Source organism: Talpa europaea, assembly GCF_964194135.1.
Source record: "Talpa europaea genome assembly, chromosome: 8".
Lineage (NCBI taxonomy): Eukaryota > Metazoa > Chordata > Mammalia > Eulipotyphla > Talpidae > Talpa > Talpa europaea.
Window position 1 is genome coordinate 121,645,463 of NC_140075.1, and position 25,773 is coordinate 121,671,235.

The following is a 25,773-nucleotide window of genomic DNA, read 5'->3' on the forward strand; positions in this document are numbered from 1 at the left end:
CAGGCGTCTTTATTATTCTCATTCCCCTCCAAAAAATGTCGACATCTTCACACACGTGTACCTCGCTGAAGACGCGACCAGCTGACCCGGGACGAGCTGTCTAACCACCTTTCCTTTTGCTCTTCCAGGATGCACGACAGCATGTCCACAATGGTGTACATAAAGGAAGACAAGCTGGAGAAGCTCACCCAGGATGAGATCATTTCTAAGACCAAGCAGGTCATTCAGGGGCTGGAGGCGCTGAAGAACGAGCACAACTCCATCTTGCAGAGTCTGCTCGAGACGCTCAAGTGCTTGAAGAAAGATGACGAGAGTAACCTGGTGGAGGAGAAATCCAACATGATCCGCAAGTCGCTGGAGATGCTGGAGCTGGGCCTGAGTGAGGCGCAGGTAAGGGGGACGGCGTGGGGGCGGGGACGGTGTGGGCCGGGGGACGGCGGGGTCAGCGTGGGAGTGGGCGGCGGGACGGGGCCGGGACGGCATGGCGAGGGCTTCGCGAGCTGCCTAGCCTGGAAAAGGGGAGTCTTTGTTTGCAGTCACTACCAGGTGTGGTTGGATATGCCACATAAAGGGCTGGTGGGGGCAGGACTGAGTTTTAAAGGCAGGACCAAAGCGGAGGTGACTGTGTGTGTCGCTCAGGATGAGACTTGGCTGCGTTCATCGCAGACGCTGCGCCAGCGGTGGCTTCAAGGGGCAGGCGTTTTACCTGTCGCGAGGTGGCCCAGACGGGCCCGTGGCTGCTGGGTCAGGGGGTGCCTAGGTCCTGCCACCCGTGGCATTGCACGCTGCTGCCGGTCGGGGGGACAAAGACTGAGGGGACAGCTGCAGCCAGCTGACCCCGTTCCGGGACAGGGAAGGTCCAGGAGGGGCCGCCTCCTCCCTTTACTTTGGAGCATCTGCTCAAGCCTCCACTCACCTTGCGCCAGCAGAGCCTGGCCCCACAGCGCGCCCAGCTGTGAAGGGACAGACAAGCTCTTTTGCCCTCCGAGGGTGCCGGTTCCTGGGCCTGAGGAGGAGGGAGACGGGATACTGGCCCGCAGCCGCCGCTTCGTGGCTCCAGATGAGGCTGCCTTCCGCGGTCAGTGCTTCTGGCCCCGTCTGGCTAGACACGGAGCAGAGCGGAGGGGCTCCCACGGCCCCCGTAGCTTTTGCTTTGCCAGCATATTTTAGGTAAAATTAAATACATTAAAAATTGGCTTCTCTCTCAGCTCCCATGTGAAGTGCGGGGGGCTGCTGGGCAGCTGGTCCCTGTTTCCCCAGCAGAGACCTCACAGTGCCTGTGCGGACCCGGTTCTCAGCGCTCCGGCCCTGTCGCGGTGCAGCTGCCCCTGCGGTCTGCTCTGCCTCAGGTTCTGCTGTTGGAGGCGGCAGGAGCATGAATGTCCCTTTGTAGCTTGAGGCACCAAGGTTAAAGGAGGAGAAAGCCCCGCCTGCTGGGGTTCAGGCACTAGTGAGGAGGCTCCTGAGGAGGGAGGGCAGATGCACCGGGCAGAGACTGGAGTTGGCTCCTGCCCTCCCTGGCCTCAGGCCGCCCGTGCCTGAGAGGGACCTGGACACATAGGCAGTGTGTTCCGTCCTTGCTGGGAGCCTCACCTGGGCAGGTCGAGTCTGTCTCCCCGCGTGCGGGCCTCACACAGGGAAAGGGCTGTCTGGGGTGGGGGAGGACAGTTTATCAGAGGAGGCGCTGCGTCTCCTCTGCTGCCCCCCCGGAGATGCGCTCAGACAGAAAGAGTCTATTGTGGCAGGACTTGCAAGCACGTGGCCACCTGCCTTGAGCTTGGCGCGCGACGGCTGACAGAGGAAGGGCCTCTCTGCCCCAGTGCACGGCAGGGTGCGCCGGCACAGGCCGGGCTGGGGAGGCCGAGCATGAGCCTCTGTGTGCGCAGGTCATGATGGCGCTGTCCAACCACCTGAACGCTGTGGAGTCGGAGAAGCAGAAGCTGCGCGCGCAGGTCCGCCGGCTCTGCCAGGAGAACCAGTGGCTGCGGGATGAGCTGGCCAACACGCAGCAGAAGCTGCAGAAGAGCGAGCAGTCGGTGGCCCAGCTGGAGGAGGAGAAGAAGCACCTGGAGTTCATGAACCAGCTGAAAAAATACGACGATGACATCTCCCCGTCTGTGAGTGGCTCTGTGGGGGCCGCGGCCCGGTGGCACCTGTGGGCACTTCCCTGCCCCTCTCTGAGCGCCCCCTAGCAGGCCTCGGAGCCCTGAGGCAGGTGCAGGGTGCAGGGGGCAGGCATGGGCGTGGCCTACCCAGCGGGGTGCCTGACCACCAGCCGTGGGCTCTTCCTTCAGGCCCAGTGGGACTGGAGCCCGGCTCCTGGACTTGGGGCGGGAGCTCTGCGGTTCAAGAGCCACGGCCCTTGCGTCCTGGAGTCCGCGCCTGCCCATGTGCCGTGGCTTCTGACATGCTCTCGCCTGCCAGCTCGGCGTTCCTGGGGGCCTCAGTTATTCCTTTCCTCTGCCCGTCCACCCCAGTCTTGATGGTTTGCTACCCACCCCTTGCTCCTGATTCAGTCAGCTTTTGTTTAATGAACTTACTTTGGAATAATTTGAGTCACAGAGAAGTTGATCCAGAGATGTGCATTGTAGTCTGCGGTCACACGCTTGGCATCCACATAAATCTGTGCCGAAAGTCTCGCCGCTCTGCTTGGTCCTCCCCAGGGCAAAGGCAAAGGGTCTCAGGCATGAGCCCAGGTTTGCTGCCCCTGGCTGGCTCTTAGCCAGGGGCTGATCTGTCAGCCTGCAGCTCGCTGCCGAGCTTCTGGACACACCGCTCTGTGGGTAGTCCTGCCTAAATAATGAGTCACCTTCTCTAAGATGCTCAATTAAATTGAAGCTTATTTCAAAGATTTCAAATACAGGGGCGACAGTACTTGTAAGCCTGCACTGTCCTGGGTTGGTTTTCCAGGAAGACAAAGACTCGGATTCCTCCAAAGAGCCCCTGGATGACCTCTTCCCCAATGAGGACGACGACCCGGGCCATGGGAGTAAGTGGGGCATGCTCAGCCTGGCAGCTGGTTGTCCCCCACCCACCGCAGGCATGGGTGGGCGTCCGCCTCCCTGGCACATGCACGCGTGGTTCTCCCGTGCGCCCCAGGCCATCTAGCAACGGGCCCGCAGCTGCAGTGGCCAGTTAGACCAGCCCGGGCCGGGGCCACTCCTGCCACACAGACATGGCCGGCTCCTGGTATGAAGATCAGAGTGGCCCGTGTGGGCACTGTGGGTACCCAGGGTTCCCCTGCTCGTGGGCAAGCGCTGCTTGCCGTGACCCTGCCTGCTTTGGCGTCTGGGCGGTGGGGGCGGTGGGCTGCCCGGGGGGGGGGGCGTGCTCTCAGGACTCCTCTGCCCCTCCCCACAGTCCAGCAGCAGCACAGCAGCGCGGCAGCCGCAGCCCAGCAGGGTGGCTATGAGATCCCGGCGCGCCTGCGCACCCTGCACAACCTGGTCATCCAGTACGCCTCGCAGGGCCGCTACGAGGTGGCTGTGCCCCTGTGCAAGCAGGCCCTGGAGGACCTGGAGAAGACTTCGGGCCACGACCACCCTGACGTGGCCACCATGCTGAACATCCTGGCGCTGGTGTACAGGCAAGTGCCCCCTGGCGCTCCGTGACCCTGCCGGCGCCTCTCTCCATCCTTCCCTGCCCTTTCAAATGTAACAACAAATATTCCCAGTGACCTGCATGAGCTGCTTCTGCACCTGACTCCCCTCAAGTTGCTGGTAGCCGTGTCCACAGCAGGCAGCACGCGCTGGGGCAGGCTCCCCGTGCTGCAGCGCTGCCTGTGACCCCAGTCAGCTGCCGGAAGAGCCACTGTGCCCCACTGCCTGCCGAGACCCAGGCCCTCCTGTTCAGAGCAGCTTCCAGCTCTGCTGTCGGCACCTTCCCCTGGGCCTGGGGGCGCCGTCTGTCCAGTGCCCCCCATGACCCTTGCCTGCCCCCCGGCCCTGCTTGCTGTGCCTGGGCTCTGGCACGTCCCCTCATGTAGTTCCCTGGACTCCAGGGCCACCTTGAGTCCTCCGTCAGCCTGTCTCGTAGGTCCGAGATGGAGCAGCACGGCCGTTGTTGGGACGAGGGATTTCTTTAAAGCACGTAGGAAGCGAGCACATACCCAGGTTGGCCCAGACCCTGGCTGAGTCTGTGGCAGCCCTTACGCCCCCGGCCTGTCCACGGTCCTGTGTGTGGGTCACTCTGTGCCTCTGAGGGCCAAAGGGTCTGCCACAGACTCACCCGAGTGTGCCTAGGGCTTGTGGCGCCGCCCCCCTGCTGCCTCCCCTCTGCGGCTCCTGCTCAGCTGAGAAGTCTGCGTGCTGGGCATGTGAGGAGGGCACTAGGCAGCTGGCCTTACCCTGGGGCGCCGGTGGGGCGCTTGCTTTCCGTAAGACCTCACACGCCTCTCTAGGAAACGGGGGCCAGTTGTGCACCCCAGGTGTCACAGTGTGCTTACTTGCACGTACTGCTGGTGAGGGCTCTCAGCGTGCAGACGCTGTCCTGCCCTGGCTCTCCCAGCAGTGCTGGGTGGGACAGTCTGCTGGCCTTGCGGTCGGCCGGGGCTGTGGGAGCTGACCCCACGCTGGCCGGCAGAGCCAGGACTCAGGCGTGCTCGGCACTGTCTGATGGGGGCATGCCTCTGGGCAGCCTGGCTCCCCTGTGCGGGTAGCCCCTGCTGGGCGGGGCCACTCTGCTCCTGGGTCTGGGTGGGAGGCTGTACCCCAGAGCAGAGCAGCTCTAGCCCCGAGCCCTGCGCGTGGTCTGGCCTGCCCGCTGGGTCGTCTCCTCTGCTCGGGCTGTCTAGTAACCACCTGACTTGATTCTTTTAATAAAAAAATTAATATTTCGCTTTTTCAGTAGCTGCAACTTAACATTTATTTCTTCATTTATTATTTTTTTTAAGATTTATTTATGCATCCAAGAACTGGGGTGCAGGCCAGAGCTATGGTGGGGGGAGAGGATTCACCAGAGACAGAGTGGGGACAGAACAGGCAGATCGACCAAAGTACACTGCTGAGGGGAGCAGCGGGGAGAGAGGAGAGGTCTGCTGCACCGTGTGGGTTGCTTCCTGGCCAGGGATCGAACTCATGCTGCAGAGGCTGTGGATTGCCTCATAGTGCAGTGCTTAATCCCCTGTGCCAACCAGGAGGCCCAGCATTTACTTTTTTAGTTCCAGAGTTAAATTTTATTTATTTTTTTTTATAACTTTTTTTTTTTTTAGAGGCATGTTTATTTATTTATTTATTATATTTGTTTGTTTGTTTGTTTTGTTTATACAAGCACTGGGTACAGTCAGAAGCGCAGGAGGGTGAGAGAATTCACCAGAGCCAGAGTGGGGAGCAGAGCAGGCAGAAGGACCGAAGCACACTGCTGAGGGGAGCAGCGGGCGGCAGGAGAGGTCTGCGCACCATGCGGGACCCTCCTCCGGTGGCCGGGGAGCAGCCGGGGATCGAACCGGCGCAGCAGAGGCCGCGGGCAGCTTCGCAACCCAGCGCTCAACCGCTGCGCCACCGGGGAGGCCCTCCAGAGTTAAATTTTAAAAAGATGGCGTAGCTACGTGGAAAACACTGAACGTGTGTTTCTCGTTTAGAGACCAGAATAAATACAAAGACGCGGCTAATCTGCTGAACGATGCCTTGGCCATCCGAGAGAAGACACTGGGCAAAGACCACCCTGCGGTTTGTGTCTGCTGCTTCGTTCTTTCATGTTCTGTTCTCCCCGATCGTTTATTGACCCGACTCCTCTTACTGTTGACCTCAGCAGGAAGGGCTAGGAGCCGCCTCTGCACTAGCTGGCGCAGGTAGGGCCGTGCGGCACTGGCGGGCTGGGCTCCTGTGTCTGTCCCCACCGCCTCCAATGGAGCACAGCCTGGTTCTGATCCCAAATCAAATCGCATGTTCTTCTGTAAATTTTTTCCTAAAGAATTCATGGTCATCTTTATAAAATCGGTCAGAGCTGCGCACACATCTGTTTCGGTTGGCTTTGTGGCTTCCAGTAAAATTAAAAAAATCAAGATCATGTTTGATTGGCCCACACGGAGTGCCCTCAGTGCAACCTCGTGACCTCTGTCCCCGTGAGGGTCAAGTGCTTTTCTGCGCTCACCCAGGGCGCTGCTGGCCCGCCTGCCGCCAGGCTGCCGTTCCCTGTGCTTGGGCCTCGCTGACCCCGCCCTCTGTGTTGGCAGGTGGCGGCGACGCTGAACAACCTCGCGGTGCTCTACGGCAAGAGAGGGAAGTACAAGGAAGCCGAGCCGCTGTGCAAGCGCGCCCTGGAGATCAGAGAGAAGGTGCGGGTGGCTGGGGGGGCCTCACGCTTCGGTTGTGACGGGCCATGACCACGAACGACAACTGGCCTACAAAGGTGGTCAGCCAGCACACCGAGCCTGTCCAGCGCAGCGGTGTGGGGTGGGCGTGGGGTGGGCAGCCAGCCCCTGTGCAGCAGGAAGTGACCCTGAGCGTGGAGGGCCCCGGGGTGCAGCAGGAAACCAGGATTCTTGGAGGATGGGCGTGTCCTCATCAGCAAGGGGTACGCCGCTGCTAAGCCTGAAAGACGACATGATCGTCGTCGTCAGAGCTGTAGGTGAGCCCAGAGCCCCGGCTGGCCAGCACCAGGGCTGCTGTCGCTGACTGGGCCGGGCGCTGCGCTCCTGACACTGCATGCAGAGGGCGGCACTCGGCCCTCCCAGCCACCGCGGGGAATGTTTTCACTTGGGGTTTTGGTGACTTTTTGCCAGTGACAGAGCTGGTTAATTGCGAGTGAATGCAAGGTGCATCGGGGCCAGGGGGTGGAGGTAGCAGGGGCAGGCGGGAAGGGGCTGGTGGGAAGCCCCGGGAGGCGGACGCTGCTCACCTGCCTCTGCGGGGGCGGGGAGCAAGTGGGCAGGTGTGGAGTGGCCTGGGGCTGAAAGGACCAGGTGATTCGAGGTGTGTGTGGTGAGTCATTGTATGTATTCCTATGTATTCAAGCTCTTTCACTACCCTAGCCAGGGTGTGCTAAGGACTTGGGAGTCCTGGCTTGGCTAGAGTTGGTGATACACAGTTCCATCCCGGGGAGCCCTGGAACAGATAGCCCTTGGGGTGCAGGGTGCCTTGGCGTCCAGGATCCAGCTCCAGGAGAGGGTGGAGCAGGGCTTCCCCAGGCCAGGGCGCCCTGTGCCTTGGGGATGGCTTTCACAGGTGCCCGAGTCTGGCCCCTGTCCCCAGGCGCCTTCACAGCCTCTTGTCCCCGAGGGCCGGGAGGGCAGGGGTTTACAGGCGGCGGAGAGGCGGCGGGCCTGGCTGGGGACCACGTGGGGGAGGCCAGAGCAGTTCTGAGAGTGAATGACTTGTCCAGGCAGCGAGGAGGCAGTTCAGTGTGTTCATCAATCTCTCCAGGTGCTGAGATGAGGAGGAAGACATGGTTTGTGCGCTCGGGGCTTGCGTTTGAGCAGAGAGCTGGGCAGTAAGAGACTCAGTGGGTAAAGAAGAGTTTTGGGTAGTGTTTCTTGCAAAGAAGCAAGCAGGTGATGTGCTTGTGTTAGCTGCGTGGGGATGGGCTGAGGGTGCCCTAAGATGGGCGGTGGGGCATCCCCCGAAGGCCGTGGGGGGAGCAGAGGTGTTGAAGAAGAGCCAGCAAGCTCAGTGTCCGAATGGAAGGGCGACGGCAGTGACCCTGTCTGGATGCTCAGGCCGCCGTGGACAGCTGGGGTTTCCCTGAAGGCCATGGCCTCGGATCGCGTGTGGGAGGTGCTCAGCCCTCCGGTCAGCACGGGCTGTGTTTCGGTTTGGGCTCTCCAGATTTGGGGGCTAAACGAGCAGCCTTTATCAACCCAGGCTCTTCACCTTCGCCTTGTGTGGCCGCGTCCCAGCCGGGGGCCGTGTGTGTGTCGGCCGGGCTCGGGTAGGACACAGGCCGGTGCTGTCCGTTGTGTGGCTGAGCAGCTGCTTGGCCCAGGGCTGGCCCAGGAGCCAGCCTGCAGACCGCGAGGCCCAGCCCCAGCCCCTCACGGCTCCCTCGTGTTCAGGTCTTGGGGAAGGACCACCCTGATGTCGCCAAGCAGCTGAACAACCTGGCCTTGCTGTGCCAGAACCAGGGCAAGTACGACGAGGTGGAGTACTACTACCAGCGGGCCCTGGACATCTACCAGACCCGGCTGGGCCCCGACGACCCCAACGTGGCCAAGACCAAGAACAACCTGGTAGGTGACGCGAGGCTCGGCTGTCTCTGCTGTGGCCAGACGTGACTGTGCGGGGCGTGCGTCCTGTCGGGACACTGACGCGGCACCTCTCTTCGAAGGCTTCCTGCTACCTGAAGCAAGGGAAGTTCAAGCAAGCAGAGACCCTGTACAAGGAGATCCTCACGCGCGCACACGAAAGGGAGTTCGGTTCTGTCGACGGTAAGACACGCTCCGCGCCGAGAGTGGCTCTGCCCGGCGAGCCCGGGGGCGGCCCGTTGGCACAGAGCCTTCCAGGCGGTTTGGGCTGAGGTTTGGGATCGATTGTCCCAACAGCGTTCAGAGGGCGAGGCATAGGCCCGCCCGCCACCTGCTCATACCCGGGCCCTTGCCCCCACACGCCACGCCACGCCACGCCACGCTATGCCCCAGCGAGTCCTGGGCCTCGTGGCCCCTCCGTGGCTCTGCCACCTGCCCTCCATGCTGCCTTCCCGGAGCCTGCGCCCACCCCATGCCTGCCAGACAGCTCAGCTGCCATCAGTAGCCCATCGCCTTTGTTTCCTTAACACGGCAAGGGGCTGGCCGCCGGGCATCCTCCGAGCAGGGCTGCCATCTGCGCTTGGGTGGCCCACTCTGGGGCGTCGAGTTGCAGGAGCTGCCCAGCCCCGCTGACCATAGAGGCTTGTCCGGCCTGGTGGCCCCGGGGCCATCTCCCCCAGGCTTCTTTCCTTAATTCTACTTGGGGAGGCTGGTTTCCCTTGACCTACTGGCTGCTGTCTGCTGTGGTGGTGACATGGCGTCCAGTCGGCTGTGTTCTCCTGGACGCAGCTTCCTGTTCTCGGGTTACCACACACATTAGGATGCAGGCCGTCTTGTGTGCAGCTGAGACCCCTGTCCGGTGGCACCCCGCAGTGCCCGGCTGGAGTTCTGCTTCCCGGGTGAGCGGTCTGCAGAGCCTGCCCACGGCGACGGGTGGGCGAGTTCAGCTCCGCACCACCTCTTTTTTTAAAAGTGTTTATGCATTTAAGAGGTGGGGTGCAGACCAGAGGGGCCAGGGGGGATTCACCAGAGACAGGGTGGGGAGCAGAGCAGGCAGATCCACTGACATCCGCTGCTGAGGGGAGCCGTGGGGAGTCAGGAGAGGCCTGCTGTGCCCTATGGGTCACTCCCTGGCCGTGTCGCACTCAGGCTGCAGGGGCTGTGGAGAGCCTCACGGTACTGAGACTCACTCTGCGCCCCCAGGGAGGTCCTCTGCTCTTCCTCCTCGCACCTGGGTTTGAACCACTCCCTCCTCGGCAGTGTGGCCAGTGGTCAGTGTAGCCACACGCTGGCCTTCAGGGAAGGGGGCCTGCCTTAACTTCCACAGTGGTCCTGGGCAGCGGGTCAGGACCCCACGGAGGAGTGAGGACGCCACAGACTTGCCGAGCTTGGCTTGGAGGCATGAGACGCCAGTGTCTCCCAGCAGCCTCCTGCAGGGGAGCCCTGAAGCTGACCTGCTGGCCGAGGGGGGAGCTCACCTGCCATCCTCCCCCGGACGCGCCTTCCAGCGTCTCCCTCCTTTGTGCTCGCTGGTTTCCTCCTTGAAACCACACTTCCCTTGTGTCTGCGGCCACCCGCCACTCTGCACGGCGTGTCCGCCCCACACCCGCTGCGCCTCCTGAGACTGTGATGTCAGGCTGCGCGGATTGCAGACACCCCGAGTGTGGGGCGAGCAGCCCCAGCTTCCGTCAGGGCTTCTGGTTGTGCCCTGACCCCCCATCTTCTGTTCACCCCTTTGCCCCCAGCCTCTGGAGGCCCGAGGCGGGGCCTGGCTGCAGGGCTTCCTGCTCTGCTGCCAACTCCCTCTTTCGCGAGGTGGGAAGTGACGCCTGCGGAGGATCCCAGGGAAGATGAGTTTGCAGCCCCAGGATGGAACCGCTTCGCACGCGTCCGTTAACTGCGCCTTGTGATTCTCTCCTAGATGAGAACAAGCCCATCTGGATGCACGCCGAGGAGCGAGAGGAGTGCAAAGTGAGGACAGACCCCCCCGAGGGCCTTCCCAGGCACACGCGTGCCAGCAGGCCCTCACTGCGGGGTCGCTCTCTCCTCAGGGCAAGCAGAAGGACGGGGCATCTTTTGGAGAATATGGCGGCTGGTACAAGGCCTGCAAGGTCGACAGGTCTGTTCCTGCAGAGGGGCCGGGAGCCCGCGGGGCAGCTTGTAGGTGCCGAGTACGGCAACTCCTTCAGGCGGTTGCAGGGTCCCTGTTCCCCGAGACTCTGGACCTCCAAGCTTTGTAAGGGAGAGGCCTCCACATCACGGCCGGCAGGGTGTACTGGAGCTGACCGGCTGTCTAGGCTGCCTGGGGGGTTTCGGGGGCCGCTGGGGACAGGCACGAGCCTGCTCGTTGTGGGGGCTGGTGTGGGCCCAGCTGGCCCTGTGCACCCCATCAGCAGCCTCCTGGAATGCTCCTTTGCTGTCTTCTCCCCATCTTAACTCTTGCTCAGCCCTTAAGGCTCAGATCATGGTCTCTGAGGAAAGCGCTGAACCCTTAGTTTGGAATAAACACCCTCTGGCTTCTCCTACCCTTGCCACAGATGACACAGTGGGGCTGTTTCTCCCACTCCCGTCGCCCCCCAAAGGGACGGACGCAGCTGCTGAGTTTCTGTCTGCAGGAGCCTGTCCCAGGGCGGGATCAGCCCCCCTTGGGGACTCGCGCTGGCCCTGCTGGGTGTGGTGCTGGCCTGGGGAGTGGCTGTCGGGGCCCTGTGCAGTAATCTGCCTCAGCCTGGGGGCTCAGCCTGCACCGAGGGGAGACAGAGGATGTGAAGGGCTGTGCCCGACCCCACCCCTCATGACTGATGGTGAGCCTGGCCTCGGGTGGGGCGCAGGGGTATGGCCGTGCCTGTGAGGCAGTGTCAGCGGGAGGTCTGGGTCCACCCTGACCGCCCCTTGAAGCTCTGGTTTTGGGGGGGCACTTCTACTTCTGAGGAGACTTTCAGGGTTTTGCAGTTAGAACTTTAAGGTATTTTCAACCAGACTGAGGCGTATGAGTTCTTTGGACCCCGCGTTGTCGACCTGGCTGCCGAGGCTGTCCTGGTAATGGCTCTGCATGTCCTGTGCTTGTTAACAGCCCAACCGTCACGACGACTCTCAAAAATCTCGGGGCACTTTACAGACGTCAAGGCAAATTTGAAGCCGCGGAGACGTTGGAGGAAGCGGCTATGAGGTCACGGAAGCAGGTCAGTTGGGCCAAGTCGCCCACCTGCGTCTCTGGGCCGGGCTCCTTCTCGCCCTGCCGAGAGCTCAGCGTGGAGCCTGAGGGTCTTCGCTCTCCTGCTCAGACAATAGGGGTCACGTGGTCTGAGCTCCAGTGCCGTGCCGCGGCGTACTGGCTCGGTGGAGCCGCCATGTCAGAGCTGCACCTGCTGTGTGGGCAGGTGCGCCTGGGCCGGGTCGTGCCAGAGGGGCAGGCACCTGCACGGGCCTTGGGAGAAGGCTCGTGGTGACTGCGCGCTTGAGTCTGGCTGCCGCGAGAGACGGCCCTCAGCGCCACTGCCGTGGGAGTGGGGTGTGGTTTTCTTGTACCAAAGCCCGCCCGGTGTGCCCACCGGAGCCGCGCCCACCCAGAGCCCGAGTGCTGGCTCTCGGCGCTGGCGGGGCTCAAGTGCTGGACGGCCGCAGAGCGCTGGTGTACCAGTGGCATCTGGGGTCCGAGGCCTCTGTCGCTGCCCTGCCCCACCCCTGCGTGGGGCTCCGTGGGCAGATGCCTGGGGCTGCATCCTGGGCTCCGGCGCAGTGCAGCCGGCTTGGGGATGGGTGCTGTCCCCGGACCTGTCCTCTGAACCCAGAGAGCCTTCTTGGCGGGGCATGAGCCGCATGTCAGCTGCGCGGCCATCAGCAGAAGTTCCAAGCAGCAGCCCAGAGACGTAGACAACGTGGCCTGGACAGCACAGGTGGGGAGGTGGTGCCCCAGGGGCAGGTGCCTCCTGGGGCTCCCTGCTCCTGCTCTGCATGCGGCCGACGGGGTCCCATCAGCCAGGACCCGTGGCAGTCACCGCAGGGGCCCTGCCCCCAGCAGTGTGGCCCAGGCGTTGGCTGTCACTGGTGAGGGGCAGGCAGTGGTCACAGGGCCCGGGGGCCCGTGAGACCACCCAGCGGCCGGGTGTCTGGGTGTGCGCAGGAGGTGGCTGGAAGGTCTCTCTTCAGCCTCAGGCCAGGCAGCTCAGGGTGTCTTCCATCCGGGACTTGTGTGCCTGTGGGCGCTGCTTGGGGGTCGTGGGCCTGCGGCCAGCCCTCACAGAGGCCACCTGATTGAATGTGCGCCTTGGAGCTTTTCTCTCCAACCAGTCTGACAGGAGGAAGGCGTCGACAAGACCGGCAGAGCCCTTGTCGTGGCCCCGGCCAGGCCTCACGCGCCCTCGCGGCGTCCTTCCTGCTGGGGTGTCCAGAGGCGGTGCCCTGCGGGCCTGGCGGTGCAGGGTCGTGCGGTTCTGGCAGGGGCTGGCTCTGGAGCTGAGACCTGCCACCCGGGCTGCCTGGGACAAGCGCTGTCCCGGTGATGGCATGTTCCTCGCGGGGGCGGGCGTGGGGTGGGGGGATGGGCTGGGGCTGCTCGAGTGAGAGGCCCGTGGTGCAGTGCTGGCTGGGGCTGCCCCAGGAGGACACGGTGGCAGCAGGTGCTGCGGGCAGGGTCTCTCGGCCGTGGGCTGGGTGCCTGGATGGCCCGGCCCGGCAGAACAGCCCACGCCGCCCAGCGTGCCCTGGCTCCAGAGGTGCGTTTGTGAAGGAGACATCAGAAAGCCTGCACCGAGATTGGGGGGCCCAGAGGGCTTAGAGGGGCTTGTTTTGGAGGCACAAACACCAGGAACCATGTGTTAAATGTGGGGCTGGCTCCCAGCACCTTGCCCTGGAGTTGCAACATGTAGAGAAGGTGAGTGGCCCTCACCCCAGCGGGCCCCACTGGCTTGTGTCAGGAGCCCATCCGCACACGCTGCCTCTTCACACCTGTCCGCCGCCTCCATCGGGCGGCTCCAGGGCAGCAGCCCCAGCGCGGCCTTTGCAGCAGCGGGCGGGCCTCTGCGCCCCCCATCAGCTTCACGCTCACAAGCCGGGCGTGTCCCGGCGCCCTGTCCTGCCCCTCCTGTGGCTGAGAGTGTGGACTTTGCATCTCAGCCCCCGTGACGGCCTGAGGCTTACAGACTGGCCCTCCCCCCGCTCACAGGGTCTCGACAATGTGCACAAGCAGAGGGTGGCCGAGGTGCTGGGTGACCCCGAGAGCGTGGAGAAGGGCCGGAGCCGGGAGAGCCTCCACGCGGATGTGGTCAAGTACGAGAGCGGCCCTGACGGAGGCGAGGAAGTGAGTATGAGCGTAGAGTGGAACGGGGTAAGTACGGCGCCCGTGCAGGCGCCCGTCTGCACCCCCGCCCCCCCGCCCCTGCGCTGGCCACCCCGTCCCCAGTTTAGGGCCCCTGGCAGCCTCGGATGAGGTCACCTTGCTGCTGTACCCGAAACCGTTGCTTGTGCTCACTGATGCGACCGGTGTCTTTCTGTCCGGAGCCCACAGAAGCTGGCTTCTCATCTCCCACAAGCCGGAGGCGGGCACTGCTGTCCCAGTGTGGCCGCAGCTGGCCTCTCGCGTGTGCTGGGCAGGGCAGGGCCCTAACTTGTGCTCGTCCGCGCCACTGCTTCGCTAACCCAAGCACTGGCGTCCGGCCAGGCGCTGTGGGCCTGCGAGGCCCATGCATGTGCCTCAGAGGGAAGCACGGCTGGGGGGGACTTGCCGTCAGGAAGTCACTTCCTTCCTCCAGGGCCTCCCGGGCTGGGCACCTGCTGGCCGCCAGCTAGCTCTGATCTGTCCCCTGCTTTGCCCCTGGACACTCTTTCTCCTGGCACCCACCCCCCGGGACGCTGGCTCCTGAGTTTTCAGCCCAGCGTGCGGCTCTGTGATGCAGCCGGCCCGGCCTCCTCGGGCAAGCCACGTGTCCAGCTCGTCTTGGTTTGTTCAGAGGCACAGCGTGGTCATTGTGAGCGGGCAGGTGTCTGCCGAATTGCAGGGAGCTCTGGGCATCGTGTGACCACCCTTTTGAACCTGCTCTTTGGGCCTTCAGAGTGCTGAAGCCCCTGAGGGGCTGCGTGGCCGAGGCGTCCGCTCCCTTGCTTGGGTCTTGCGGTGCCAAGAACGAAGTCCGCACCTGCTCTGACCGGGCGGCCCCTGTGGCCCAGATGCTGTGCCCGCAGCCCCTCCCTGTGTCCCCACGAGACCTGCCTGCCGTGTGCCCGGTCCAGCACCGGAGGGCCAGTCTTGACTCTTGCGAGTGGAGCCTGGGCCTCTGCCTCTTGGGAGATGGCATGTGAGGGCAGCCTCTGCTGTCCTCAGGCATGGAGTAGGCGGCACCGAGGGGCCTGCTGCCCCTTCATGCGAGTCCCCCCTTTGTAGGGTGGCTGTTCCCGCTGGCTTTGGCCCCCACACTTAGTGCTGTCAGCGGCTCCGGGCTTTGCGTCCTTGACAGAGTCTACTGCGGGGCGCAGCGATGGGCTGTACACTCCCCAGCCCCGCCCTGGCTGTGGGGTCTGGACCTCAGGGCCCTGAACAATGACCTCTGCCCCCACCTAGCGGCCTCTCTCCAGGGCCCGCAGAGGCGGGAAGAGGCGAGCCTTGCTTAAGGCTCACCCCGAGGGCCAAGAGCACCTTGGCCCCCACAGGACCCTCGAGGGTCTGAGGCAGTACCGCCTTTGAGGGCCTGGGCATCCCCAAGCACACCGTGGGGGGGCACAGGCAGCACTCAAGAGCCAGGCGCCTGTGCTCAGCGTCCGCCCACTCAGGCCCTCTGTCCTGGCCCAGGAGGAGCTCCTGAGGCCCTGTTGGCTGGAGCCGGACGCGGGAGCCTGGCCCGTGCCGCTGCCGGTGCACGAGGGCTCCTCAGGCGAGGCGGCAGCGTGGACGAGAGGCCAAGTGGGAACCGAGGGTGGCAGCAGCTGGGTAGGAGCAGGCCCTGTTCCCTGGCTTCTGGCCCAGAGCATGGATTTTACTGAGAATGCGGCGTCCTCAGGGCTTCTCAGTACGCGCGTGAGGCGGAGACATCTCGACCTCGCTCTGGGCGTCTGTGCTAGGTCTCATCGCAGGTTTTATTTTATTTATTTTTAAAGATTTATTTATTTATATGAGCACTGGGTACAGAGCGGGGAGCAGAGCAGGCAGAAGGACCGAAGTGCACTGCTGAGGGGAGCAGCGGGCGGCAGGAGAGGTCTGCGCGCCATGCGGGACCCTTCCTGGGGGCCGGGATGGAATCGGCGCCGCAGAGGCCGCGGGCAGCTTCACAGCCCGGCGCTCAACTGCTGCGCCACCAGGGGAGGCCCCCCCCTCGCTATAGTTTTTTTAAGTTTTTTTTTTACCAGGGCAGTGACTTGGCCGTGGTGGACAGATGGATGCGCTGGATTGGAAGGACAGTAGATTTTAATGTTTCAGAAGAGGACTTGTGTGTGTTCCTTAAAACGTCCGAGAAAGTGGGGAGCAGCGGCCTTGGGAGCCGCGGGTGCGGCTGTGGGCGACGGTGGCCGGAGGCGGCAAGGCCCCCACGCGCCGGCTCTTCTCAGCGGTCAGAGCGCGCCTGGTCAGAGGGAGCCGACCGCCCGGCTCCTGCCCCTGCGGACGCTGGACCCGGGCCAGTGCGGGCTGAGCCGGGGCTGGGTGACGTGCAGGAAGCCGTGGTGCGCGCGGGGGCGCAGCTGCGACCTTCTCGCCCATGCAGGGCCCGGGGGCGACTCCTCGGAGGGAAGGGGGCTGCGGGCAGGCCTGAGCCGCTCTTTCTGGGTGTCCTGCTGAAGCGCAGCACGCCGTGGGGGGCGCCTTCCGGACAGAGATGTGGACCCTTAGCGAGATGTGGTCGGCGGGAGGCGCCCCAGGGCGGCGCCTCCCGCTCCCGCTGCCTCCTTTTCTCCAATGGGACCCTCAGAAGTAGCCCTGCCCGCAGCTCCCCATTCCGCTCTCTGCGCCCCCAGGGGGCTGTTTTAAAAGTTCTTCTACACTGACCCCTCGCTCAGGGTTTCTGGGATGGGGCCTCCAGACGCTGAGTGATTTTTATTCTAAAAAACGCTGTTAGGAAGACTGCGTCCTCGAGAGAGAGAGACAGACAGACAGACAGACAGCAGAAAGCACCGCTCCGTCCCGCGCGAGCCGAGGTCATCTGTGACCTCTGCGCAGCCTCCGGCCCCGCCGGGTGCTGGCGTCCAGCGTGTCACTGGCCTCGGCCGGGGCCGGCTGGGGTCTGTGCCGCGGCGGCCGTCCCGCATGGGGAGCGCGGAGGCCGGGAGCCCCACCGTGCCCGGGATGGCGCTTGCAGGGCGGGGCCGCGGGCGGAAGGCAGCCGCGAGAGGCGGGCTTGCTCCCCCCGGCTGGCCCAGGAGCCTCGCGCTGGGGAGCAGCCCCAGGTGGGGCAGAGCAGGGGTCGCGCTTCCGTGGCATCCTGTCGCCATGTAACGTCCTCTTCCCGAGCACAGCACGAACTTGTGTTTTCTTGTCCTTCCAACATCCCCGGGGGGGTTGGTAACAAGTTTTATTTCTCCATTTTAAAGATGAGAAAAATGAAGCTCGGGCTGGTTAAATGACTTGCTCATCGTCCCTCGGTGAGTCGGGCGGGCGCCGGCGGGCAGCGCCATGGACGCGCTGCCGCAGAGGCCGGAGCCGCGTCCCCTCTGCGGGTGGCGCGTGCTGGCCCGAGCCGCCGTGCGGTCGGTGGTCGCTGAGTTCTGAAGCGCCCGAAGTTGGTGTTTGACGGGAAGGTTCTGCCGGGGTCAGGGGGCGTGGCGGTCGGCGCCGTGGAGGCTCTGAGAGGCTAACGCTGCCCAGCTGCTTCTCCGGGCCACTGTGGCGCCTGGGCCAGCGCTGACCATGCTGTGGGGGGAACACGCGGCCCCAGAGGCACCTGTAGTCCCCGCGGAGGGCGCCCTGTCTGTCCTGGCGAGCGCTTGAGGCCGCGCGTCTCACCGGCTCTCTCCTTTCTGTCTGACAGGCCTAGCTCCGCGCGGCCCTCTCTCCTGCATGAGGCGGCTCCTCCTCCGGCCTTTCCTCTCTCTTCAGTGCTGCCTGCCGTCTTAGCAACCCCTAGGATCCTGTCAGCTCCAGCTCTGTGACTGGCCGCTCCTCTCGGTGCTGCTGTTCTTTCTGGGCTCCTGGCCTCTGGCGCGTGTCGCTCTGTGGATGTGCGCTGGTAGCCGCGCGCCGTGTCCCCCGCGCTCGGGCTGGGGCGGACGCTGCACGCTGACCGGCGGCCGGGTGTCCCCATGGTGTCTGTGGCGCACGGCGGCGGCGGTGTGGCCTGACCGGGGCTGCGAGGGGCCTGCCGCATGCCCAGAGCCCGCCGCCCGCCAGGCGCCCGCTCCCCCCTGGGTCCACCCCGTAGCATCTGCCGTGTAGTCTGTGAAGCGGCGGCGACTCTGCTCCTCTCTACTAACCCTCTCGTGCTCGGTGACTGTGTACTCGTGTCTTTCTAACTCCTAATAAACTCACCCGCTGACCGTGTCTCGGTGTCTGTCTGCTTCCTGGCCCTGCCAAGGCCGCGCCGTGCAGCTTCTGGGGAGTGGCCCGCTGGCCGCGCCTGTTCTCACGCAGCGCCCGCGCCGCTGGCCAGGGCCGGCCCCGGTGCGGCGTCTGAGGCTGCGGCTTCCGTCTGGCGGGAGCATCTGGCTTGGCTCTCTGGCCCCTTTGTGCTCAGCGTTTAACAAAACCGCCCTGGAGACGTCCTGGGGCGACAGTGCCGGGCTGTGGGGCTGAGGCGGGGCCCTCGCGGGCTCCGGGCAGCCACGCCTGCTTCCCTGGGGATCACTGCCGCCGTCCTCAGACGTCCTTGCGTCCGGAGGTTTTCGTGGGCAGTGGGTTTCCTTGACTGGAGTTTCTGATGGGCAGATGCGTGCGCGGAGCGTGCTTACATGCACAGCGGGCCGGCTTTCCCCAGGGCTAGCTCCCCCCGGTCACGGCCGGCGGCCACCCCGATGTCCATTCCGGCTCCCGCGCGGCCTCGCCCCTTGGGGTTTGGGAGGGACAACCGTTGGCGGCTTCACATTTGTCCACGTTTCTTTCAGGAAGGCACGGGATCTTTAAGGCGCAGTGGCTCCTTTAGCAAGCTCCGGGCCTCAATTAGACGGAGCAGTGAGAAGCTGGTTAGGAAGCTGAAGGGAGGAAGTTCCCGGGAGAGTGACCCCAAGAACCCCGGGTAATTATCCCCGATCCCCGCCCCCGCCGGCGGCTAACGGCCATTTTTCCTCCAAGCACAGCGTCTCTCAGTGGAACCGGCTCCAGAGAACCACCGGCCAGTTCCGGATCTTGGCAACGGCGAGTTCAGTAGTTCCAGCCTGATCCCCGCCCCCCGAGGCCCAGAAGTCATTGTGGGGGCCCCTGCTCGGAGGCGGAGAAGGGTGTACGGGACTCGCGTTCAGAGTGCGAGCAGGCCCGGCCACTGGCTGCGGGGGGCTGCCTGTTCCTCTGGCCTCTCCCCGGGCGCCCTCGGGACTCGGGTCAGGCGCTCGCAGCCCGGTGCTAAGCCTGACTGGTGGTCGGCGGAAGCTCAGGCTGACAAGGCTGACGAGGCGTTTCTTTAGGAGGCCGGGAAACCTCAGGCGCTGCGTGTGCCTGGGAGGCTGCCGGCGGGCCCAGGCCGGGGGAGCAGAGAGGCTGCGAGGGCCTGCCCTGTGCCTGGTCCCCCGAGGCGGTTCACGTTGGCGTGAGGGGGCTGGAGGCCTGTCTGGGTCCTCCTCGCGGGGCTGGGCGTCAGCTGTCCTCGGCGCTCAGTGGCGTCGCTTTTTCAGGCCGATTGTTCGGCGCGCTTCTCAGCGTGCACCCCGTGAAGTCCTGCCGTCTCAGGACGGCCCGTGTTCCCACAGGGCCGCTGTGGGCCTTGTCCGCGCCTCCTGTCAGCTGCGCCCCGCCCCGTGGCTGTGAAGCGGAGGAGGGGCGCCTCCTTGCGGCTGTTCCGTGCAGGGTCTGGGCTGTCTTGCTCTGGGGGCCCCTAGTGCCCCCGACGCACAGGGGCTTCTGTGGGACGGTGGGCTCTGCAGTGCGTTTGGAGTCAGCGCGTGTCCCTATGACGCTGGCCGCTCTCCGGGGAGAGCGGCAGGTGACTCTGAGGTGGTGAGAGGCCGCACCTCCGGTGACGGGCTCTGATGGGCGGCGCCCGGCGGCGGGGGGCTCGGCCAGCGTGGTCGCGCGGGGCTCAGCGCTCACCAGCCTGCCCTGCTGCGGCCTGAGTCTCACTGGGGCTGCGTGAGCGCCACTGTGGGCCAGAAGGTCACGGTGCAGGCAGCGTTGGGCCAGTGGCCGGGCGTGGGGGACCCGGCGCCGGCCGACACTTTGCCGTGCACCCCGATGCGCTGTCCGGTGGACTGAAGACAGGCCGGGGTCTCGCCCCGGGCGCGCGGGCGCTGTCTCCAGGCGACAGTGACTTCTGCTGGGAGATGAGGTTCTTGGCGGCGCCAGCAGCTCCCGTGGGTGCGCAGAACACAGGCGGCCGCTCGGCGCTTCCAGCGAGTTCTGGGCGGAGTCGGTGCCGGGGTGGCTGCAGCGGAGCCGGGCTGTGCTGGCGGCTCTCGTGACCTGACTGGGCGCTGCTGCCCGTGTTCGGAAGAGAGGGTCGGGGAGGCGGTGTCTGTCTCACGGGGGAACGCGGCTCGAGGACAAGCTGTGTAGCTGCCTTGGAAGAAGGCCGCTGGCGACCGGGTCACGGTGACGGCACCAGGCTGCCGGGACACGGCTCCCTGGCGGCCTCTGTCCTCGAGCAGCTCCAGGTCGGGAGCCGCCCGTCAGAGCAGCCGCCACCGGCACGCAGTGGGCGTCTTCAGCCCCCTGGGTCCCACGGCGAGTCCCGCTTGGCAGCGGGTGGGCGCAGGTCTTTGCTTCTGGCAGGGACGTCGTGTCTGCGTTGGCCGGGCAGGGTGCCCTGGGCTGGCGGCCGGGCCCGGGCCTCCCCCTGCGGGCCGAGCCCAGCGTGGCGTGGACGTGGCGCCCACAGAGCAGCCTCCTCGCGGCCCCGCGTGGCCTCGGCGCCAGGGCGGCCCGGGCGGGGTCCGGCCGGAGGTGATGTGCAGGATGGGCCATCCTTGGGCGGCGTCAGGCTGGAGGAGAAACGCGCGAGCCGCGTGTTCTCAGAGACGGGAAGTCGCGCAATGTTCTAAGTTTTGCTTTCTAAGCAGGAAGCTTTGTAGCTTTATCAGTGAACGGCAGCTCTTTGTTCTCCCCCTTCTAACAGAACTGTGGGGGACCCAGCGTGCAGGGTGCCCGCTAGCACAGGGCGTCTCCCGTGCCGGGGGGCCTGTGACCTCCAGGGCGCAGCCTCGGGGCGCCCGTGAACCCGCCTCGGGAGGAGCCCCGTGCTGGGCTGCTTCCCCCAGAAAACTGGTGCGGCCGGGCAGACTCAGGCCCCGCCTGGGGCTGGGGGGGCCGGGCTCGGGGCTGCGCGTCTCCCCCGGACCCTGTGCTGACCCTTTGTCCTTGCATGTCCCGCCCGGCGGCAGCATGAAGCGAGCCTGCTCCCTGAATGTCCTTAACGTGGCCGGCGAGGGCGCGGAGGACCGTCTCCAAGTAAGGAGCCCCCCGCGGCCCGCCCCTCCCCCGCCTCCTCCCTGGCGCCCGGGTCCTCGGGGTTGTGCACCCCCCGGCGCGTGGCCATCCCCACACTGGCGTCAGCAGCTTCCTCGGGCCCAGCTGCGGCCCGCGAGGCAGTCTCAGCGGTGGTGGGGTGCTCGGCCCTCGGGCCCCTCCCCCGCCCCGTGGCCCTGTCAGGGTTCCGAGCTCTCGGGGGTCACTGGTGTCACGGCCGGCGCGCTGGCCGCCCACACGCACGCCTCGGCGGTGTGGAACACGAGCAGCACGTTTCCCTCACATCTGCAGCGGCCTCCTGGGCCCATCAGCAACGGCCCCTACGGCTTGTTTCTTTTCCACGCCCGTGACGGCCCAGGTCTGGGAGTTCGTGTGACCGGGCGCCCGGGGCCCAGGGACACCCTCCCCGCTGCGAGGAGCCCAGCAGGGGCAGGACGCTGGTGGGTGCTTCTGCGCCCCTGGAGACCGCGAGGACCTTGTTCCGGAAAGGCCCCCGTGGGCGCCCGCCCCGCCCGAGCCGCCGCCGCCTGCGGTGCTGGTGACGCGTGGTTTTCCCCTTTGTTTTTCACGCAGGAACGAAATAATTGTCTAGCAGACGCGCGAGTGCTGAGCACCAGCCACGCCGACCTGGCCCACGCGGCCGGCGCTAGCTAGACCCGGCGGAGGGAGCCGCCCACCCGCCCCCACCCCTCGCCCGGCCCAGTGCCCTCCCACCCTGCCTGGCCCTGCCGTGGCCTGCCTGCCAAGGCGGTCCGCGGAGCCCCTTCCACGGGGTCCCCGGGGTGCAGGCGCGGCGAGCTCTGCTTCTCGGTGCCAGCTCCGGGCCCTGCCCCCACGCCCCAGCCCGCCCGCCATCACGCCTTCTAGTTTGAGGCCGCTTTGCTCGGGGAGGTCAGGTGGCAAACACCTTCCGGCAGCCGGGCCGGGCGGTCCCGAGGCCTGCCAGGCCCTCCCCGGCCCCACAGCTGCTGTCCCTGCCGTGCCTGGGGGCCGTGGGGCGGGATCCAGGCGGGCCTGCCCTGGGCAAGGTCGGCAGCCACAGCCTTGGCCCCGACAGAGACACCCTGTGCTCCCGGGGCTGCAGCCGGGCTGCCGGAGGCCCGTGGGGATGTCGCGGGGGAGCCACAGGCCCTCCAGGACCGCTGGGCACCCGTCCCCGCGGAAGGCGTGCTCCGTCCTGGCCCGGGTTGCCGGTGGGCAAGCGGGCTGCTGCCTGACCAGGCCTGGCCGGGCCCCTCTTCCAGCCGTGCGGGTGGAGACGCTGCCAGCACCTTTGGGGCCCGGCATGTGAACGCCAGCCGGAGGGCGCCCGTCTGCGTGGTCAGGCCGAGCTGAGGGCCGGGCTCGTCCCCTGGCGCGGCTCAGGGCCCGTCACTCAGGGTGCGCGTTCCGGAGCAGACACCCCAACTGCGGCCGGAGGGCGTGTGCCCCTGCACTGGTGTGCCCCATGGGCAGCCCCGGGAGCCGTGGGGACACCGGGCACAGGCCAGGCGGGGCGCCAGCCCATCTCCCGGACGGTGCGTCCCCCCGCCACGGGGCTGACCCGCACGTGGCGCTGTCCAGCCAGTCCTGTGCCCTGGGGGAGGACTCGGCGCTCTGGTGGGGGGGACTGAGGAGGCCTGGGGTGCTTGCAGGGGGGGCGAGTGCCCCCAGCTGCTGGGGGGCAGCCCTGCAGGGGTCAGTGCTTGTGCTGGGTCTGTACCCCAAGCCTGTGGGTCACCCCAAGAAATGCACTTTCTCTGGAACTTTTTTTTCCTCGCTGTAGCGGCTGCCTGGAGGGTACCGGGGTTGCTCATGTTTAAGTACAAGAATAAAGACTTTTATTTCCTGTTGCCACGTCCCGCGCTCTTCAGAAGGCTGCTCACACACCGCAGGCCCAAAGGGCTCTCCCTTCTCTGCACCCCTCACTCCCGACCCTCGGGTGCGGCTGCTGCTGTGGCCAAGCCTCGGCGGCGCGGCCCAGGCACCCGGGAGGAGGGGCTGGTGCTGAGCCCGCGGGGTCAGGAGGGCAGCAGAGCAGGGCCCTGGGGGCTGCCGCGGCTTCCGTTGCTGGCGTGTTGGTGTGTCCGAGGCAAGGCCGGGTGGCGGGGCGCGGGCGGGCCCGTCCCAGGACTGGACGGTCGCCCCGGGGACGAGTCTGAGTCTGGAGCACAGGGGACACGGCAGGGCCCGGGGGACGAGGCCCAGAGCGTGGTGGGGGCAGGGGCCCCGAGGGCCGGCCCTCGGGCTGGGGGCCAGCAGGACACGATCCCCACGGCCCGCGCTGTCCGCTCCTCTGTCCGCTGTGGCGGCCGCGGCCCCACGCCGTCCCACCCCCACCTCCCGTCAGGTAGGGGCGTCCGCTCCACCGCGGGCCACGCTGAGTTCTTGGGGACGCAGTGTCTGCCGGCCTGGGCGACACCCCTCGGGGGGTGAGGACGCCAGTGTCAGCCGGACTCTGTCCCCGGCACCCCCCGGACCCCCTCGGCGCTGACTGTGTAGGAGCAGGACGTGGGGGGCAGGTGAGGCGCGGAGACCACGTGCAGGGTGCGGCCAGGTGGGCTGCGGCCGGGCCCCTCCTCGGGGCGGCGCCGATCCACCATCAACCTGACCAGCAGCTGGTTGGACCAGGCGACCCCCAGGGCTGGAGCCACGCGCCCGTCCCCGGGGCTGTGCAGGACAGACCCGAAGTGGCTCAGAGGCCCGGCCCCGCCCCCGCCCGCCCTGTCCCACCCTGCCCGGCCCGCCCCGGCCCACTCACCCCTGCGGCCTGCAGCCTGGGGCCTGCTCCTCCACCGTCTCTGTCACCTGGAGGGGCAGGGCAGGGTCAGCGCAGCCCCCGGGAGAGCCAGCCCCCGGGCACTGCCGGGCACCCACCTGGTTGATGCAGAGCACGGGGCTCTGGAAGGCCCAGCTTAGCCGGCGCAGCTCCCGCCCCAGCCACTGCAGACACCGGGCGCGGGGTGCTGCGGCCAGGCCGGCGAACTCGCAGCGGAACGGGGCCGCCACTGAGTCGATGACCAGCAGGCGCGCCATCCCCCGCGCCAGCAGCATGGGCACCTTCCTCCGCACGCAGTCCAGCAGGGTGTCCTGGGGGCAGGGGCGTCACCGCCACGTCCTCCCTCGCCCCCCCGCAGCACCCAGGTCTCCCCACGTCCCTGTGCGCCCCCCCGCCCCCCAGCACCACCAGCCTCCTGGCCCGGCCATGGGGGGCGGCTGGGCCCTGGCCGCTGCAGCTGCCCGTCCTCCTGAGCCCTTGCTCTGAGTGACCTAGGGGGTCACCCCGATCTCCTGGGCTGGATTTCCAGGGCCGGGTGAACAGACCCGGCGTCCCTTCAGCACACAAGGCCCCCTGATGGCGTCCCGCTGTGTTTCCGTCCGCAGGGCGGCCACCGCAGAGTCTCCGTTTGCGGAGAGTGACGGCAGTGGCCTGGAGGACGCCAACGCCAATGTGAGTCCCCGCCCGCCAGGGGCTCCAGGGCTCCGGGCCGGCCAAGCACGTGGCCACTGCCTGGCGTCTCCAGGGCAGGGCGGGCCTGACCGCCGCCTCCTTCTCTTGCAGTGAAGCTGCCGGGCCCCGCCTGGCCCCGTGACTGCCGGCGCGAGGCTGGAGGGCCCGGGCGGGGAGCCGGCAGCACTAACCTCGTCGTCCCCGGCTGCGGTGGGCGCTGCCCACCAACACCCCGGCTGCCTGCGGGGCCAGACCCGCGCGGACGCGCTTTACTGTACATTTTCTAAAATTAAAAGTTTAGGCGGCTTTATCTCGCGTCTGCAGTTCCTTTTAGACACTCGTAAGCGGGGGGGGGGGGGGGGGGGGGGAGGGGCTGGGGTGCAGCTGACGTCCGGGAAGCCGGGCCACGGGAGGGCGGGGGCTGGCGGGAGGCCACCCCTGCGACGCCCAGAACCGGCGCAGCCGGCACTCACCACGTCGGCCGCGTGCTCCACGAAGATCTGGTCTCCGAACCGGACGCCTCTGAGCACGGCCTCCGGGACGTCGCTGCGCAGCCGCCACTGCTGGTCCATGAGCTGCTGCAGGCGCCGGTGCGGGAAGGCGTCTTCCGTGCAGACGTAGATGGCACCTGGAACCACGCGCTCCGCTCTGCCCTGCTCTGCCCTCCGGCGGGGCTGCCTCCCTGCCGCCCCTCCCCCGTGCCTCCGTGCTGGGGCGGGAGGCGCCTTCCCATGGGGGGGGGGCCCAGCAAGCGGGGTGGGGCATCCCCAGAGGCGCCAAGGGGCAGCCTTCGCCCACCAGGCTGGGCGGTGCGGCGATGGTGCTTCAGGAAAAGGCAGCAAGTGCCGCCCGGGCCCACGCTGCTGCCCCGTCCCCGGGCGGAGGCCGACACCCCCGAGGGACGCGGGCTGGCCCCCCGCCTCCCTGCACTCACCGGCCGCCAGGCCTCCGTACTGCCGCGGCAGCTGCACCGCCAGGCAGAGCTGCAGCGCCAGCTGGGTCTTCCCCGCCGAGCTGCGGCCAGCCAGCTCCGTGATGCCCTCCAGGGGCAGGCCGCCGCCCAGGAGCCGGTCCAGCGTGGGGCAGCCCAGGCTCAGGCGCTGGTGCTGCGCCGGGAAGCGCTCCTTCTGCTGCAGCAGGTGCAGTGCTGGGGGAAACACAGGCTGGGAGGGCAGCCTGGCCACGGCCCCCGGCAGCCCCTCCGCGGCAGTGCTGGGCCCCCCCGACTGCCGACCCACCCTCCGGGGCCCCAGTCTGGCCCCTTCCCGCGGAGCGAGGGCCCCGTCACCCACAGTCTCCCCGCCGTCCTGGCTGGGCGCCCACCTGTGAGGACGCCGCGTCCCTGCAGGCGCGAGGACGCTGTCCTGAGCAGGCGCTGGACGTCGGGGCCGGAGAGGCCGGTCAGCCGCTGCAGGTCGGGCGCCGAGAAGCGCAGGACGTCCTTGATGGAGCTCAGCTGGGCTGGAATCACAGGGGCGCAGGGCGGGGAGGGGTGACCCACCCGGCATGGACCAGAGGCAGCTCAGGGGCGCGCCCGCAGGAGGGAGACCTGGTGGGCAGGGGCCGGGCAGGGCTGCGGCCGGGGCAGAAGGGCAATTCTCGCTGCTACAGCAGGAGGCAGTTGGGGAGCCCCCC

General features: G+C 66.5%; 1 protein-coding gene across 2 annotated transcripts; it reads left to right on the forward strand.

Annotated features, from left to right (window-relative positions):
* Positions 1-129: 129 nt before the first annotated feature.
* KLC1 (kinesin light chain 1) lies at positions 130-24,373 on the forward strand (the record flags this gene model as incomplete). 2 transcript variants are annotated; one of them, XM_084240072.1, is made up of 16 exons in its annotated part: positions 130-390; positions 1,887-2,117; positions 2,911-2,989; positions 3,361-3,590; positions 5,586-5,666; positions 6,173-6,274; positions 7,991-8,164; positions 8,263-8,362; positions 10,101-10,150; positions 10,231-10,298; positions 11,253-11,361; positions 13,344-13,505; positions 18,200-18,330; positions 20,624-20,690; positions 24,072-24,138; positions 24,250-24,373. In XM_084240072.1, the coding sequence occupies 15 exons, from the start codon at positions 130-132 to the stop codon at positions 24,105-24,107; spliced, it is 1,881 nt and encodes a 626-aa protein (XP_084096198.1). The 2 variants fall into 2 exon arrangements, with proteins under 2 accessions (XP_084096198.1, XP_084096199.1); XM_084240073.1 differs by lacking the exons at positions 20,624-20,690; positions 24,072-24,138; positions 24,250-24,373 and having other exon boundaries at positions 13,344-13,478; positions 18,200-18,334.
* Positions 24,374-25,773: the final 1,400 nt, after the last annotated feature.